General features: G+C 40.3%; 1 protein-coding gene across 1 annotated transcript; it reads right to left on the bottom strand.

Moving 5' to 3' along the window:
* Positions 1-10,799: 10,799 nt before the first annotated feature.
* LOC311225872 (E3 ubiquitin-protein ligase TRIM39-like) lies at positions 10,800-14,467 on the bottom strand (the record flags this gene model as incomplete). Its single annotated transcript, XM_084311264.1, has 3 exons — positions 10,800-11,344; positions 13,352-13,406; positions 14,075-14,467. The coding sequence occupies 3 exons, from the start codon at positions 14,465-14,467 to the stop codon at positions 10,800-10,802; spliced, it is 993 nt and encodes a 330-aa protein (XP_084167390.1).
* Positions 14,468-19,908: the final 5,441 nt, after the last annotated feature.

Raw genomic sequence — 19,908 nt, 5'->3', positions numbered from 1 at the left:
GTAAAAAAAAAATGTAAATTTTTTTTTTTTTTTTTTTTAGATCCGGGGCTAGGAGAAAAACATCCGGGGCTAAAGCCCCGGAAGCCCAGGGCTAACGACGCCACTGATGTGGACCAATTGTCATCTACTCACTAGATGTTCCGTGTCAACACTTCCTTTGGTCCATCCTCCTTCCAATTTGCTGCTCCCAGCAGTGGATGAGGTGCAAAATATGTTGAAGATGGACAAATTGACCCCCCCCTCACTACTTTAAGGATCTGCAACTCCCAGCCTTGAACTAATATTTATTCCGCTTCATGGATTACATGCCATGTAATTTTATTTTGTAGTTATTATTATTTCTCCAATCTCTGATGTATGCATAGTCTTTTATTTAGTTTGTCCCCTTTAAGAGGGCCTTTTTCCCTCTCACTAATTCATCATTGTAAGTAAGAATGTGTTCTTAATTGACCTGCCTGGTTAAATAAGTTAAAATATAACCCCTCATCTGGTTGTTTTAGTCAGTGCTACACAAAAGAAAAGTTGACATGGAATGGGCAGTCTTTAGTAACCCTCCTCACCTCAGAGCGTTCAACGTAGTTCAGAGCACCAAGTTTACCCTGGATCACTGGAAGCATCACCTGGGACGATATAGAAATATATGCAGGCATCGATACATGTCACAAGAAAACACTTCCAAAACTAAGTACTTGCAGATTAAAGTTTTATTACGAGTAATACAGTTACTAGCGACATGACCTTACCTTCAGAGCCGTGGATATGGTCACAACATCATGTCAGTCTCCCTTGTGAGTCTGCATGGCACATGACTGACACAACATGACATCATGCTTCATACAGAAGAGGCTCAGCACACGGTGGTGCACTGGGCACATCGGCCTGTCCTCCGGTCGCCCTACAGGGGTGGACGCCATCCGGTAGTACTCAACAATGTCTTGCAGAACACAATTGACGTGCAAGGCTGGTCGACCCCAGAAGTCTTTCCGGCAGATTGGACAGCTGGTTCCGTAGCTCTGGTACATCTCCAAACAAGCCTTGCAGAAGGTATGGCCACACGGCGTGGAGACTGGCTCATTGAGCAGGTCTAAGCAGAGGGGACACTGCAGCCTCTGTGCAGCCTCAGCAATGGAAGCCATCTAGGGGTAGAGAGACGTTACTTGGCTACATATTGGACCAGACAAGAGTCAGAGTGGAGGCTTCAACATCAAAAGGGCATCACAACAACTGAAACAGTCACTGGGGAAAGGTGCACACATTATGTATGGATGCAATACATCTTGATTATGCCAATAACCGTAACCTACAACCTAATAAACCAAGGTCCTAAACATTATGCCAATAGCAGTAACTATACCACGAATTAAACGGGGAAAAAAACACATTTGGAAGAGGATAATTGTAAATGTTTAAGGACCTTCTTTTTTTCGTTACAGCCCTAACAAATATTTATTAAAAAGATCCCTCGTCTAATAGATATACTGACCCATTTTAAGTGGAACATAAAAACATTTTATAAGATGGCACTTGGTGAGGGGTTCAATAAGCCTCCTTTGGGACTGTATACAGGAGCAGCCTTCACATGAGAGAAAGTGACATCGCACACATTAACATGAAGGCGCTTTGAAATAAAAACTAGTTAAAAGCAAATATGCTTGAAACAAGTAAAATAATCTGTCAATGCAGTTAGCAAATTGCAAGATTCTTAGAAGTAAAAATATCTAGGATCCTCTCCTGATAAAATACAGGAAGGGATATTCCAAAAAAAAAGTCTGGTTACTGGAGGGAGGGACTGGGAGACCAATGCTACTGAACAAACAATCAGTGATGGCCATCAGAATGTAGAGCCATTTAACACATTTTAACTAAATAAATACCCTTTGATGGCTTTACTATCATTAGGTATTGAGACTTAAATATAAAACAGATTTCAAACCTGTTCAGATAGTTGGATGGGAATTAAGTTGCAGCAAAACAACCTACTGTAAGAGTGGAACACAGACGCGTTTGTATTCCTTAACAATATGGTTTATATTCACTTTTACTAGACATTCCTTTTTAAAAGTGTTTTACTTAGTTACAATTAGCCTCCAAACAGATGCTAACAATCAGGCTACAAACACTAGCATGTCACAGACACTAATTAAACAATTAACCCTTCCAGAACCAGACGGAGCAAACAGTCCCAACAGGAACTCCAACCAAATGCCAGCAAGAATCTAACAAATAGTTTAACAAAACCAGGCCAAATAACTAAAACCAACAACATCAATCTCAACAAAAGGTCCACCAACTAAAGGCCCCAATTTGTCACAAACGGGTCAATTGTGACAAATAGGGATCGAGTCCACACGTGAAAAGCCATTTCACAATATAATTTATTTAAACCTATATAACAAACAATAATTTATATAAACAATGAATATGTATAATAATCAGTGATAAATGCAATGTGTGGATGAGTGAAAAAAGTGTGGTGTGGTGCAAGTAGGAATATTATAGTTCAAAAGGGTGGTGGATAACCTGTTCATGGAGATGGAGAAGCAGAGTGAGAAGGTTAACGAGGGACATATACATACAGGCAGCTCTCACTGCCCAGGTGAGTCCAATTGGGCTGACGAGCCACTCACTACCTGCTCTGGAGAGGCAGTAGACTCACCAATCAGCATGCAGAGTGGGGGCCGTCACACTGACAACAGCCCTCTATCTCTCACTCACAGACAACACACCAAAAGCTGGCTTTTTGAACACACAATCACAGAAACACCTGTCAGGTGTGACACCTGTGATGTCAGCGGTTACACCTCAGTGGTTTATGTAGTGAATAAACAACTATTTTCATATCGAGGGATACAAAGACCAATAGGTAACACTTATAAAGTAAAAATGGTAAAATTGTTACGTTAATGTATTTCGTGAATCAAGTGGAGGTCTCTCATAGGCTCGTTTAGGTCTCTTGCCTCTGCGTTGGCACCAATCTTTTATAATTTTTGCATTTGTATTTGTATACAGGGCCGTTTCTGACCATTTTGATGCCCTAGGCCAGACACAATTCATGCCCTAGGCCTACACAATTCACTTATGACATTTAGGTAACATTAATGAACAAAGTGACAGCTACAGTATGTAAATTGTAAACCTATTTTATTTTTATTCCAGTCGATCATAATGAGAGCTCACTGTGTTGGAGAGAGAGAGGTAGAGAGAGGAGATCGATGATCAGTGCATTACAGAAGGAATTTCATGTACAGTCTTTATGGTGGTTGTATTCCGTTGGATGTCCTTTTCTTGTCACAGCAGCTCACAAATCTTGCTGCTGTGTTTGCACATTCTTGTATTTCTCCCAGTAGGTATGGGAGTTTTGAGTTATTGTCCATGTTTTCAAAGTCTCTTTGGGTGTTTGCAATTCGTGGGAAGTATATGTCTCTGATGTCTTGGTATAGTGGGCAGGTTGTTAAGAAGTGGAGCTCGGCTTCCACCTCATCTTGTGTGCATCTCTCTCTCTTTTTCTCTCTCTCTCTCTCTCTCTCTCTCTCTCTCTCTCTCTCTCTCTCTCTCTCTCTCTCTCTCTCTCTCTCTCTCTCTCTCTCACACACAGCATTAAGTATGTCACGTGGAATCCCAAGCAGATCAGACCTAGTATACAGTATATGAATAACTTCAGTATGAGTACAGAATATTTTGCATATTGTTAAAAGAGCCAAGGCTGGCTTGCGTAAATTAAACATATGACTTACCATCAGAAGAGGTGACATTCAGCTGTCCACAACAAAACAAATAAGTGTTTCATATTCTTTACTCCATTGTAACTGTTACAATGTTACTACTAAACATAAACACACCATCACCACCACTAATATCTTTAAGAAAAAAATATTTTTATTAGAACTGAATGTATCAAATTAAATAACACATTTTAAACTGCAATTATTATATATAACAAGATAATCAGTAATAGAATTAAGGCAAATGATAAAATAAAACAAACTGAACTGTACATTAAATGATAAAACTATAAACAATATAATTAACATTAACAAAATAATGTGTGCATTTTGTGTCAGGTGCATTTATTATATAGCATTTGTCTTCCAAATTTAACCCGACAAGTATTTGCATGTTAAGTGCAGTAAATTTTAATCGATCAGGAATTGAGGAGGACTGTGGAGAGAGAATCCCTGACTCAATATCTTTGGGAACTATAAGAAAAAAAAGAAATGACTGAGATGGTAAACAAATGCATGAACAAAACTTCAACAGATGGAGACAACATTGATATGACTTGGTAAAGAATATAATTGAGGGAATTGTGGATCCATTAACTCACATATTTAATCTTCCATTCAAAACGGGAACATTTCCAGAAAAAATTTAAATTGCTAAAGTTATCCCAAAGCTGGAGATAAACACCTCTTCACCAACTACAGACCGGTATCATTATTATCACAGTTCTCAAAAATACTTGATTTGATACCACTAGGGGCGCTATACCAAACATTTTGCAAACATGTACAAGCCTTGGGGCGGAGCTATAGGCGCGGCAGGGGAGGCAGCGGCCTTAGGGCCCGCCCACCGTCTGGCGGGAGGGGGGGCCCGGGCCCCGGCCCCCCCTCCGGCCCCGGGCCCAGGCCCGGGACTGAATGGAGTTGCCGTTCGCGTGTGGGACTGGATCGAACACAACTGGTGGTAACGGCAACTGGGACTGGTGCGTTTGTTTTGATTCTAGGCTCCTCCCGTTTTGCCAGTACTGTGGTACGAGTACGACTGATAGCGTGTGGTTTAGGAACAGGGCGTTTTGCACAAATCCAGCGCTCCCTTTCCTTGGCTGTGACGTAGCCACGTAAATCTCACAAGCAGCGCGGATGTGATATTTTTCTCTGATGTCGCGTTCACGTTACGTGGGAAGAATCGGAAGAATCAGCTTCCGACTGGGAAAAACCATTCACGTCAGCCTCCTAGTTGTAATTCCTACTAGGACATATGGGATTTTTTATAGACCCCGATATCTCCCACTTCGCGTCACGAATTGCGGAAGTATGGATGTGGGCGTTTTGATCGAGTCAATGCGTGAAGGCTTCCTAGTTGTAGCAACGAGATGTCCTCTGGTTCTTCCGCTTCTTCCCACGTAACGTGAACGCGACATCAGAGAAACACAACATAATAAGTCACCTGAAACATGAATGAATGAAAACTTTATTAACAGATTGCAGAATGGGTACAGTACAGTACAGCTCAATACATACAATTGTTAAGGGGATGCAGACCAGAGAAAGACTTTCGTCTTGTTTACATCAGGGTCCCCCACATCACCACCGTGGTGTATTAAAATCCGACGACGCCGAGCAGCTAAAGGGGACATTTACCAGCACAAAGTGTGGATATATTATGATTTAACAAGTCTTATCTGTCCAGGACGATGACAACATTATTGCAGGTAAGCTACCTAGTACTACTAACGTTATCACGCTAGCTTGGATGCTAACTAACGTAATGTGAATGAATGAATGAAAACTTTATTTAACAGATTGCAGAATGGGTACAATACAGTACGGCTCGTTAAGGGGATGCAGACCAGAGAAAGACGTTTGTCTTGTTTACATCAGGGTCCCCCATTTTCAATTCATAGTGATCATAGAAAACATATACGTTACCACCTAGCCACAATCTATGGTATTTCTAGGTTACCACATGGGTGGCGCATGTGAACACTTTGTGAATTATGTGAGGGTGTATCATGATGATGGTAATTTGGCACTTAACGAACGTTACCTATCTCTTTGCCGTTTTGCATAGTGCACTGCATAGTACCAGAGATGACAAAAGTTATGTGGTAACATAGGTCGCATCACTGCCAGTAGTCGGCATATTACCCAATTCTGACTCTGGTATTAGTCAACTAACGTACTGTTAGCCAGCTACTGTAATAACGAAACTGAAATATCTAATGATGATAGTCAATCATAAAGACAGAAAACACTCTCATCACAGACAAGCTGGATCTGGCCAAATACCTAAACATGTCATGGTGAATGAATGAAAACTTTATTTAACAGATTGCAGAATGGGTACAATACAGTACAGCTCAATACATACAATTGTTAAGGGGATGCAGACCAGAGAAACACTTTCGTCTTGTTTACATCAGGGTCCCCCATTTTCAATTCATTATAACATAATGACATACAGATAGACAGTAGTGCTACATCTATACATGACATACCAGATTTGCAAATACAGTACTGTTTGTGATACGAAAAGAGTCCAGAAAAGAGAGTATATACATTTGACGTATTATTATTGTATTGTGATATGTTTTGTTTCATGTTGGATTTGGGGGGGGGGGGGGCCGAGCTGTCAATCTCGCCTCGGGGCCCGTGGGGCATTGACAATGGTGATAATATTCGCCAATGCGTGCCTTGTACTACAAGGCACGCATTGGCGAATATTATCACCATTGTCATCGATCAATATATGATCAGTCAGTCAAATGCAACCACGTTTCCAATAGCCCAACACAAACACGCACAGCTCTCTCTCTCTCTCTCTCTCTCGCTCTCGCTCTCTCGCTCTCTCGCTCTCTCTCAGATGATGTCAGATCCATTCAATAATAACCACATTTGTATATCTCGTCATTTTAAACAAGTTACCATTCATTGTCTGAGTGGTTATGCCCCACACGCGGCGAAATTAGAGAGAGAGAGAGAGAGAGAGAGAGAGAGAGAGAGAGAGAGCATTTGAGTAACGTTACATTTTCAACAAGATTGCTGCTATTTAAACACTTCATGGAAACGGGGTAACGTTAACCTTATGTCGACTGTAGTATTGTATGACCTCGACATAACGTTTAAACGTTAACGTTACTCCGTTTCCATGCAGTAATTATAAAAGTGGCCAGCTAAACGGAGCTAACAGCTAGCAGTAGCTAACGTTAGCTGAAAGCTGTAACGTTACAACGAATCAGCTGTTGATATTATGCGGCATCAGTAGACAACGTATCATGTATTAAACTAGAGTTAAGATCGCTAATCTACCTTGTTGTTGGCTTGTTGATAAAGTATATCCACTCCATGGCATTGTCCATCCAGCCTGTGTTGATGTCCATCCATGTCCCTCCACACTGCATCCATATATAGCTTGTTGTTAGCCAACAAGTACTGTGTGTGTGAAGAGCTGTGTCTTTGTCCATTTCTGCCTCGAACAGCCTGCAAACTACCTGGTGTTCTATCGCCATGCTCTAAGACAAACTCTAACCTTAACCAACTTTGAAAGAGTGCCTAAGCCTAACCGTTGAAAGAACTTGCCATCACGCTCCAAGACAAATATCTGCATCACACAACACAACAACAGCATAAACTCATGTTGCAAACTGCGGTTACGGAAAGTACCGCGTCAACCAATCAGAGAGCTTTTAGACGCTCGGCTGCTTGCTAGGTCGTTTCAAACCAGCGCCCGAGTTCCATCATAATACATCATATTCAACGCAAAGCGCGTGGCTGCGACGGATATAGCGATGAACCAGTGCACGGCGGGCACGCGCACTCCAGGCGCAATTGCGCCTAGCCCAGAGAGAAATACGGTGAGGAGAAATGCCTGCGGCTACGTAATGAAAAGGTCTATATCAGACAGAATCGTCACTTCCTGTTCAGGAAAACTATTATTAATCTTTGTAAAATTAAGTTATATTGTGCATTGGAAACACAAACATACTTAAAATGAGTAAATATTATTCATTTTAAACATGTTTATATTATTTATAGGGCTATAAAACAAAAAACTAAAACGTTTTTTTTTCTTCTTCTCTCAGTTAACAGGTGGGTCGTGCCCTAGCGCCCCTAGTGGTAGAGCCGCCACTGCAGCTAGATCTACTTCCATGGCATTAATGGAGCTAGTAGAACAAATAACCACATGTATAGAGAGAAAGAAATACGCAGTTCGTATATTCATTGACCTTAAAAAAGATTTGATACAATTAGGGATGCTCGATATTGGCTTTTTTACCGATACCGATATACCGATATTGTCCAACTCTTAATTTCCGATAACGATATCAACCGATATCAACCGATACCGATATATGCAGGGTTCCCCCCCCCATAAATGGAATAATTTCAGGTAATTAACATTACATATCTGTTGTTGTGGAATTAACACAACATTATGCATACTTTTGACAATACATTAAATCAGAATTTGTTCTTACTTGCTTGCCTGGGTAAATAAAGGTTATAGAAATGTAAAAAATAAAAAATAAAAAATAAATTTTAAATTTTTTTGGAAAACCGATACCGATATTTTCCGATATCACATTTTAATTCAAATAAGCCAGAACAAGTCAAGGTGCTTAAATATTACCTGTGGTGTCCCACAGGGGTCAGTGGTGGGACCCAAATTGCTGCTGGAAACCACACATAAAATATCTATGCTAAAAAATTGCGAAAAGCTTGGGAATTCTGGGTAAAATGAAATACATCTTAAATCAGAAATCACTGTACACTCTGTATTGCACACTCATTGTACCCTACCTCCTGTCATATTGTGTTGAAGTTTGGGGAAATACATATAAAACCTACCTACAAAAGATATGCACACTGCAAAAAATAGCTATAAGGATACATCATGCTGGTTATAGAGATCATACCAATTGTTTATTTGTTAAAAGTCAAAATCTGAAATTTTAAGATTTGGTTAAATTCAAAACTGCACAATTCATGTTTAAAGTAACACAAAATATAGTCCCGGGCAACATACACAAATCTTCATGGGCAGAGATGGGGGTTATAATCTAAGAGGGGAATTTAATTTAAAACAACCTATTGTCTGTACAAAAGCAAGTGCATCTCAGTTTGTGGGGTATCCATTTGGAATGACCTTGATGTAGCAATAAAAACAAGTACTATATATTACACTTCCTTAACAGATCGGCTTGGGAACATTCACCTTTGTTTAAACAATGAAATGGGACTCTACTTTTAGCAGCCTTAAAATATGACACACCTTGACTTCCTTCCTTGCTAGACACATCTCTGTTAATACTCATCATAGCCAGGCCATTGAGACGGTCCTGTGACATTGTAGACCTCAAGTATGTTTTAATGAGCTTCAATTTTGAGAAGCTCCTTGTTACGACCCTGGCTCAGAGGGAAGCAACATCAAGGGGACACAGACACCAACGGTCAAGTTTTTTTTTTCTCTCTTTTTTTTTTTTTTTTTAAACCTTCTTTCTCTGATTTTATGTCAGTGGATTTATGTACTGGTGTGTGGACGTGGGCGTTTGTAGTGTCTGTATGTCAGGATGTGTGGTATAAAAATAAAAATACATACAATAATATTCCATTTTATAGACAAAAGAATAAAAAAGGAATAACACATTAAAAACCCTTTGGTCACTACTCCCAGCTTCTGCTACTTATGATCCACCTCTTTATAGCCAATTTAAAAGTGGAGAAGGGGTTTATGGGCTTCAACTCCATTGGTAGGCTATTCCATTGTACTGCTGCTGAATATAGGAATGAGTTCTGGCCTATTTTCCTATTGCATCTCACTGGGACGATGTCTGTAGGACTCCCCCTGGTGGCATGTCCGTGTACATCCCTTACCATGTTAAAATATCCACTAAGATATTGAGGGACAGTATTCCAGAGTATCCCGTGTGTCATGTTGGGTTTTAATTGAGACCCTCTCAACCCGAAGCCATTTGAGGCTGTTTAAAATGTGTGTATAAGGAGAGTCCTGGGTTGGAGTTTTAAAATCATTCTAACAAATTTGTTCTGAGCTAATCTCTTAGATTAGCGTTAGCAGCTAAAGTTAGTTAAGGTTTTTACCACGACGGGCATATAAAGCATGTTACTAATTTATTGGACCCATTGCTCACGGTCTGACAACAGGTGCAAAAACAAGCTCATTGAAGGATGTAATAACAGATGGTATCATTAAATGTGGTTCCACACACTACTGAGGCTCCTGACTTTAATTGCCAATGTCTCGTTTTTAGTTCCTCGTTACTGATAAGACTTCAATCCACCAAAGACCAAACATGAGTGTAGCAACTGCAGAAGAAGCTTTTCATTGGCAGAAGATTTGGCAAATTTCTCATGGGTGCAACCCACAAATGAATGTTCCTTACAAATGGGGCACCATTTATAAAAGGAAATAACAGGCTTGCCAACAGTATAAAATGTATTGCCAAAAAGCAGTTCGAGAAATAATCCAAACACAAATTTCCAAACATTTTGTTCCATGTTTAGTATTGTATACAAATGTTTAACATTTCTCATTTTCCCTCCATCAAGTTAGTATGAGACAATCCCTGTTAAAATTTTAAGAGGTTCAAATGATTTCTGATAAATGTAGACCCCTGTACATATCACAAACACACCATACAATCATCATTTTAACTCCCATCTGTAGTCGTCTCTAGGTCAGAAGGTACATCTAGTGTTTTCTCTATAGTGTCTACAACCCTGACCAAGGCAGAAAATGTGACCACACACACCACCCCCTGTCCCTACATTGGCTCCCAATCCAGGCCACACCTGACTTTATAAAGTGCTTCTGCAAACAAAATACTGGTTTACACCACTGCATTTATCATTCCATTACGATAAAGACACTGGCACATGCCGTCTGCGCCAAAGAGACAGGCCATCCATCATTAGGCTCAACAAGATGCAGGCAGCAATGAAGTTTTAAAAGTCTTATTAAAAATACAAATTCATACATTTAAAAAAACCAAACACAAAAACATTTTTAAAAATCATTTTTAAAAGTGCATGCAGTAGACAAGACTAGTCCCCATGAGTAGTCTAGATCGACATGCCAATCCTGGCAGTCAGCGCGCCGACCCCCTTGTCTGGGCAGAAGGCTGGGAAGAGTCTCCCTTTATGAGAGTCTACAATGAGCTTGTAGATGCAGGACTCATTCCTGTAAAAACATAGGTAACCTCTGCCACTGTAACATATGCCAAGTGTCACCCTGGAAGTGTTATCCACCGGCACTGGCAACGGTGTTCCACAAACTGAGAACTGGCCATTCAGGCACTCCAGGACCCAGAAGCCATTCTCAGGGAGAAGGCCGCCATACTTCTTCAACCTTGTGGCAGACTCTGTCGCCACGCCGACAAACCAGGAATGACCGGTGTTGAATCCCTCCCACGCATCGATCTTAACCTTCCAGTAGGACCGTTTCGCGGGGCAGAGTGCGTCGGAGCCGAGGACGCAGGGAATGCCTGTAAAGCGCCGAGCACTCGGGCAGAAGCTCTGGTTTCTCTTGTGGTTCACACGGATGGTTCTGCCCTTGTTCAGGAAGATTAAAGATGGATGTGCCGTCGCCTGGTCATAAGTCACAGCAACTGGTGGTAGAACAATGAAAAGTGGTTAATTCTAGTAAAATAAGGACCATAAATTAACATTCGGGGTGGCAATAAACACCAGCAACAGATTCAAAATGATCCATTTGGTGCAAGAATGAATTAACTTTGCCAATGACAAAAAAAGGTAAGCCATGGTAATGCCACCAACGTCAGTCACACATTTTAAACATACAAGTAAAATCACATACAGTACCTGCACATTTCTCCACGGTTGCATGTTCTAAAAGGAAGGTAAACAAAGACAATACATCAAGTCTCATGGCATCAGGCTAAACTTGTACCGTTTAGTACATGCCATGTATATCATGCCAGTTTGGGTACCACTTTTACTATACACACACACACACTTCAGATTTTGTATTGCAACGTGTAATATAACAGATCGGGCATACAGACCCTCATCTGCACCAACTGTAAAATGAAATATAGAATCCATCGTTTGCATCATTAACCTGCCCATACCAAATCTATTTTACAGATTCTAATGACAGAAATCCATTAATCTTTCTGGGTTTCTCATTTTACGCCAGTCTATAATTATGCCAATCACTGCTGGGTTGCAATTCTTGTATGAAAAGTACTATACAAATAATTATACATCTGTACCAGGTTTAAAAAGGGTACCCTGCCTTACCCATGTCGGGAAAGGTATTGGTTTCCCTATCCATCACAGCCATAAAACGATTGCAGATATGTATGTAATGGAGTACATCAGGCGGATCAAGATGACACTGATCAAGATGAACTTTGATGGAGAGAAGAATCTAGAGGGGGGGGGTGAAAATGGGTCCATGTCAAGTTGATAACTAAACAGCAATCACATTCCAGCAATAACCATCTACAGACACGGTTTTCCAAACTATTCATGTACAAGGTGAATGTCAGACATTTCATAATTTTTGGGAGTTTTCTGCATTTTTCTCCCATCCCAATTTGGTCGTTATGCCAATTTCCTTCCTGGTCGTTGCGTGCATTACCCCACCGTCGGTCTGAGGAGGGTGTAGACTATCACATGCCTTCTCCCAATACATGTGGAGTCGCCAGCCGCTTATTTTTCACCCGACAGCGAAATCTGAATCAGAGTTTCACTGGGGGAACGTAACGTGTGCAGAGGTTCACGCCATCTGCCCCAGATCCCCTCCCTGCTGAACAGGCACACAGACAGACCAATAGGAGTCGCAGTTTGCAATGACCAGGACACCTATCCCACCTACCAACACTGCCAATTGTGTTAGTAGGGACGACTGACCCAAGCTGGAGGTACCTCCGACAGCCCGATTCAATCCCAGAGTCTCTGCGGTGGTAGGAGGGTGCTTAGTCCACTGCACTACCCAGCCGCTCTACATTTAATTTTTAAACTGAAAGACCAACCCACCATACAGTAGGTCTCTAGATGAAGACAAGGAGTTCTACTGTACCTTCAAGAAGCTGAAGTCATCCGTTAAGCCCCTATGAAGTAGGTTCCTCGTCCTAGTCCTGGTCTCCGTCCAGCACCGAAAGTCATCACAGCTTTCCAACTCAGTCAGCTTGAGTGTAAAACAAAAACAGGACAATTGATATATGAGACAATTCAAACTGAATTATAGAGAAATTATGTTCACAAGGTACAGGGATGAGGAAGGGATTCGACATTGACGGGTGTTTTACATATACAATTTTGTTTTGCATATATATATTGCATATATATTTGTTTACGGTTTTAAATTAGTAGACTCATTGAGTAGTGGAAAAGTGTACTTCTTTTCGAACATGTAAAATGTTTTGCTTTTTAAATTTTTTTTCCATTTAATTTCTTGATCAATGATTTGTTTTGGTTTTATATAGTTTGTATTTACATGTTCAAAATAAAGATTTCAATACAAAAAAAATCTAAATTGCTACCAGTATAACCAAGTAAGCAGATTAGTGCAAATTGTTAAATCATGGCATCAACCATTCTCTGGACGACCAACAGGTGAAGGTTCTTCATGTGTTGCGCAGAAGCACCAGTCAGGCTTGAACGAGACAACTCCAGGTCACGGGCCACACGCCGCACCCTGGCCTGTGGGAGGGATCATAGAGATTGAGCATAGTTATTAATTATTGAAAAACAGGTCACACAGCACTTGAGACTATTGTCAACACTTCCTTTGGTCCATCCTCCTTCCAATTTGCTGCTCCCAGCAGTGGATGAGGTGCAAAATATGTTGAAGATTGACAAATTGACCGCCCCCCCCCCCCCCTCACTACTTTTAGGATGTGCAACTCCCAGCCTTAAACTAATATTTATTCCGCTTCATGGATTACATACCATGTAATTTTAATTATTTCTCCAATCTCTGATGTATGCATAGTCTTATTTATTTTGTCCCATTTAAGAGGGCATTTTGCCCTCTCGCCAGGTCATCATTGTAAGTAAGAATGTGTTCTTAATTGACCCGCCTGGTTAAATAAAGGTTAAAATATAACCCCTCATCTGGTTGTTTAGTCAGTGCTACACAAAAGAAAAGTTGACACGGAATGGGCAGTCTTTAGTAACCCTCCTCACCTCAGAGCGTTCAACGTAGTTCAGAGCACCAAGTTTACCCTGGATCACTGGAAGCATCACCTGGGACGATATAGAAATATATGCAGGCATCGATACATGTCACAAGAAAACACTTACAAAACGAATTACTTGCAGATTAAAGTCTTATTAGAGTAATACAGTTACTACCGACATGACCTTACCTTCAGAGCCGTGGATATGGTCACAACATCATGTCCGTCTCCCTTGTGAGTCTGCATGGCACATGACTGACAAAACATGACATCATGCTTCATACAGAAGAGGCTCAGCACACGGTGGTGCACTGGGCACATCGGCCTATCCTCCGGTCGCCCTACAGGGGTGGACGCCATCCTGTAGGACTCAACAATGTCTTGCAGAACACAATTGACGTGCAAGGCTGGTCGACCCAAGAAGTCTTTCCGGCAGATGGGACAGCTGGTTCCGTAGCTCTGGTACATCTCCAAACAAGCCTTGCAGAAGGTATGGCCACACGGCGTGGAGACTGGCTCATTGAGCAGGTCTAAGCAGAGGGGACACTGCAGCCTCTGTGCAGCCTCAGGAATGGAAGCCATCTAGGGGTAGAGAGACGTTACTTGGCTACATATTGGACCAGACAAAAGAGTCAGGGTGGAGGCTTCAACATCAAAAGGGCATCACAACAACTGAAACAGTCACTGGGGAAAGGTGCACACATTATGTATGGATGAAATATATCTTGATTTTGCCAATAACAGTAACCTACAACCTATTAAACCAAGGTCCTAAACATTATGCCAATAGCAATAACCATACCACGAATTAAACAAGAGGGAAAAAATACATTTGGAAGAGGATACCTTCTTTTTTTCGTTATAGCCCTAAAATATATTTATTAAAAAGATCCCTCGTCTAATAGATATCCTGGGTCATTTTAAGTGGAACATAAAAAGATTTTCAAAGATGGCACTTGGTGAGGGGTTCAATAAGCCTCCTTTGGGACTGTATACAGGAGCAGCCTTCACATGAGAGAAAGTGACATCGCACACATTAACATGAAGGCGCTGGGAGCGAGTTAGCAAGGCATTAAGGTGCTGTAAGTGGTATTTATTTTGTTAAAAATAATAGCTCTACATTCCAACAGCCATCACTTACAGATGTTGGTAGGTAAGATGGCTCTCCCAGTCCCACCTGTTCTGCAGTAATAATAAAATAAATGTTATGGTATCCCATCCCATCTTCACCTATAGTCAGGAGAGAACTCTATACTTCAAAATGGTCACATTTGAAATAAAACTATAGTTAAAAGCAAATATGCTTGAAACAAGTAAAATAATCCGTCAATGCAGTTAAGAATATCTAGGATCCTCTCCCGATAGAAAAAAAGTCTGGTTACTGGAGGGAGGGACTGGGAGACCCATGCTACTGAACAAACAATCAGTGATTGTAGAATGTAGAGCCATTTAACACATATTTTAACTAAATACCCTTTGATGATGACTTTACTATTAATATTAGGTATTGGAATAGACTTAAATATAAACACATTTCAAACCTGTTCAGATAGTTGGCCCTCTTCAGTTGATGGGAATTAAGTTGCAGCAAAACAACCTACTGTGGAAGTGGAACACAGACATGTTTGTATTCCTTACATAATATGGTTTATATTCACTTTTACTAGACACCTTTTGAAGTGTTTTACTTTAGTTACAATTAGCCTCCAAACAGATGCTAACAATCAGACTACAAACACTAGCATGTCACAGACACTAGTTAACCAATTAACCCTTCCAATTAACCCTTCCAGAACCAGACAGAGCCAAGCAAACAGTCCGAACAGGAACTCCAACCTAATGCCAGCAAGAATCTAACAAATAGTTTAACAAAACCAGGTCAAATAAAAACAAAAACCAACAAAGTCAATCTCAACAAAAGGTCCACCAACTAAAGGCCCCAATTTGTCACAAACGGGTCAATTGTGACAAATAGGGAGTCCACACGTGAAAAGCTATTTCACAATATAATTTATTTAAACCTATAACAAACAATAATTTATATAAACAATGAATATGTATAAGAATCAGTGATGAATGCAATGTGTGGATGAGTGAAAAAGGTGTGGTGTGGTGCAAGTAGGAATATTATAGTTCAAAAAGGTGGTGGATAACCTGTTCATGGAGATGAAGAAGCAGAGAGAGAAGGTTAACGAGGGACATATACATACAGGCAGCTCTCACTGCCCAGGTGAGTCCAATTGGGCTGACGAGCCACTCACTACCTGCTCTGGAGAGGCAGTAGACTCACCAATCAGCATGCAGAGTGGGGGCAGTCACAGGCTCTGTTTAAAATAAAATCCCCGTCCACACCACAGTGTTAAAAAAAAAACTCCATCCAGACATAAACGCATATGAATTGCTCCAACAAGCATGCAGGCCATGCGGGCCACGAACGGTTCGGTTAGAACCAGTCCTTCAGGATAAATCTAGGTTGATTTCCTATTGAGGAGCAAGTGACTGTGGATTCACTCGGTGCATCACAGTCACAAAAGGGGCTAACAATCTCCGGATTCTGAAACTAAATGGCGAGTCCTTATCACAAAGCAAACTATATATATACTAATTACAACAAGACATTAATTAATTGCATTGTACTGTTCACGTGTGGTGCCGTCGTCGCATAAGTAAGGATAGTTTGAATGACATTTCAGCACCAAGTCCACCGAAGTTATTATTACTTCAAAGCGCTACTGCCTATATGGATAAAACAAGGCGTAATAAGGATGTTTTAGGTGGTGGTAGTTTCTCTGTAAGGACATTATAGCTGAAATATATAGCCTAGCTAGTCTATAGTCGGTCTGATATATATTAGAGAAATAGTAAAGTAATATTCGCCAAACAATCTGACGCGCCAGATATTATTACGGCTCGCCACAGTCTGAGCATGCGTAGTGAGCTGTGGCGCCATCGTTTATCTAGACCATACTGTAGGTGTCAAACTCATGGCCCGCGGGCCAAATGTGGCCCGCCACGTCATTTGATGTGGCCCCTATAGAGCTCTGGTAAAAAAAAATATAATTTTTTTTTTGTTTTTAACATTATAATCTTGGGTTAAAAAATAGCGGCGTTCAAATAATTGTGGGTTAATGTGTTAATAAAGCTTTAACTTTGACAGCCTTAGTTATTACACATTCTTACACATACATGTATGTTGAACATCTGAGGTATTGATGAAGTAACAAAGGAAAAAAGCCAAAAGCACTTACTCCTCAGACATTCTTTGACAATTTTACAGCCCAAAATACAAAAAAGATCCAGGCGGAATAGGTAACAAAGCGTTGAAGAAATATTGTCTGAACTGTCAGATGCAAACTGGCTGTGTGACATAACCGAGCATCTCGCTCAATTGAATAAGAAGCTGTAGGGACGCAAACAAGTCCCACCCAAAGCTTGACCAATATAGTTGTGAACTGAGACAACCCTTATTTTGTTATTTTTGAGTACAGTTACAGTTGTGTGTTCATGCAGACACATAATAGCAATTTTATTACGAATTGAAAATGGTGGACCCTGATGTAAACAAGTCGAAAGTCTTTCTCTGGTCTGCATCCCTTAACAATTGTGTGTATTGAGCTGTACTGTACTGTACTGTACCCATTCTGCAATCTGTTAATTAAAGTTAATTAAACTATCTTCCATTAGTTGGATGTATGGCCTCTGCAAGGTTGTGTGCAGCCATTTGTTTTTGTAACATCTGCTACATCTGTCCCACGTGTTCTTTGCAGCTCAGTTGTTAGTTCTGCCCCTCTTGACTGTGACAAAAAGGTTTTGAACAAACTTAATGTCATAGCTTGTATTTGATGATCTTCTTCTTTGTTATTTACTTGAATGGTTTGATCATTGATTAATGGAGTAATATGGGGTTCTGATAAACTAAAATTATTTGTTAAAATAACATAAGCTAACATATATTTGTACATCTATGCAAATGCATAATTGCAATATGTATAACTTGAATAAGTAATAAATACAGAAACAACATGTTTAACAATATGTAAATGAGTAGCTACATTTATTTTACATTACATTAACCTTTATACGGTCTTTGGCCCTTTGAGGGCAACCATAATGCTGATGTGGCCCTCTGTGAAAATGAGTTTGACACCCCTGATCTAGACTATGCGTTTACAGTGGCTGCACGGATCCACTGAACGGATATTTTGGAAAATCTTCACTTTAAAATGCGTTTGAGAAAATCTCTGTTTATGTCTCTGAAAACACCCTTTACGTGTGGATGAAAGGCCCAATCGTGGAATAAAATGTGCGTTTGGCAAAAGATCCAGATACGTGGGGACATGGCCAGAGATAGAGGGCTGTTTGTGACTGCCCCCACTCTGCATGCTGATTGGTGAGTCTACTGCCTCTCCTCTCCAGAGCAGGTAGTGAGTGGCTCGTCAGCCCAATTGGACTCACCTGGGCAGTGAGAGCTGCCTGTATGTATATGTCCCTCGTTAACCTACTCTCTCTGCTTCTTCATCTCCATGAACAGGTTATATCCACCACCCTTTTGAACTATAATATTCCTACTTGCACCACACCACACCTTTTTCACTCATCCACACATTGCATTCATCACTGAATCTTATACATATTCTTTGTTTATATAAATTATTGTATGTTATATAGGTTTAAATAAATTATATTGTGAAATGGCTTTTCACGTGTGGACTCGATCCCTATTTGTCACAATTGACCCGTTTGTGACAAATTGGGGCCTTTAGTTGGTGGACCTTTTGTTGAGATTGATGTTGTTGGTTTTTGTTTGTTGTTATTTGACCTGGTTGTTAAACTATTTGTTAGATTCTTGCTGGCATTTGGTTGGAGTTCCTGTTGGGACTGTTTGCTCCGTCTGGTTCTGAAAGGGTTAATTGGAAGGGTTAATTGGTTAACTAGTGTCTGTGACATGCTAGTGTTTGTAGCCTGATTGTTAGCATCTGTTTGGAGGCTAATTGTAATTAAGTAAAACACTTTTAAAAAGCTGTCTGGTAAAAGTGAATATAAACATGTCTGTGTTCCACTCTTACAGTAGGTTGTTTTGCTGCAACTGAATTCCCTATCAACTGTAGAGGGCCAACTATCTGAACAGGTTTGAAATGTGTTTTATATTTAAGTCTATAATATTAATAGTAAAGCCATCAAGGGGTATTTAGTTAAAATGTGTTAAATGGCTCTACATTCTGGTGGCCATCACTGATTGTTAGTAGCATTGGTCCCTCCCTCCAGTAACCAGACTTTTTTTGGAATATCCCTTCCTGTATTCTATCGAGAGAGGATCCTAGATATTTTTACTTATAAGAATCTTGCAAAGACAAATTTGCTAACTGCATTGACAGATTATTTTACTTTCAAGCATATTTGCTTTTAACTCGTTTTTATTTCAAATTTGACCATTTTGTAGTGGGAATGGGATGGGAATGGATACCATAACATTTATTTTATTCTTACTGCAGAACAGGTGGGACTGGGAGAGCCATCTTACTTACCAACATCTGTAAGTGATGGCTGTTGGAATGTAGAGCTATTATTTTAACATAACAAAATAAATACCACTTACAGCACCTTAATGCCTTGCTAACTCGCTCCCAGCGCCTTCATGTTAATGTGTGCGATGTCACTTTCTCTCATGTGAAGGCTGCTCCTGTATACAGTCCCAAAGGAGGCTTATTGAACCCCTCACCAAGTGCCATCTTAGAAAATGTTTTTATGTTCCACTTAAAATGGGATCTTTTTAATAAATATTTGTTTGGGCTGTAACGAAAAAAATAAGGTCCTTAAACATTTACAATTATCCTCTTCCAAATGTATTTTTTTCCCTGTTTAATTCGTGGTATGGTTACTGCTATTGGCATAATGTTTAGGACCTTGGTTTATTAGGTTGTAGGTTACTGTTATTGGCAAAATCAAGATGTATTTCATCCATACATAATGTGTGCACCTTTCCCCAGTGACTGTTTCAGTTGTTGTGATGCCCTTTTGATGTT

Source organism: Notolepis coatsorum, assembly GCF_963971535.1.
Source record: "Notolepis coatsorum genome assembly, chromosome: 1".
NCBI lineage: Eukaryota > Metazoa > Chordata > Actinopteri > Aulopiformes > Paralepididae > Notolepis > Notolepis coatsorum.
The sequence above is the reverse complement of the archived record's forward strand: the minus strand, read 5'-3'. Positions and strand labels throughout refer to the sequence as shown.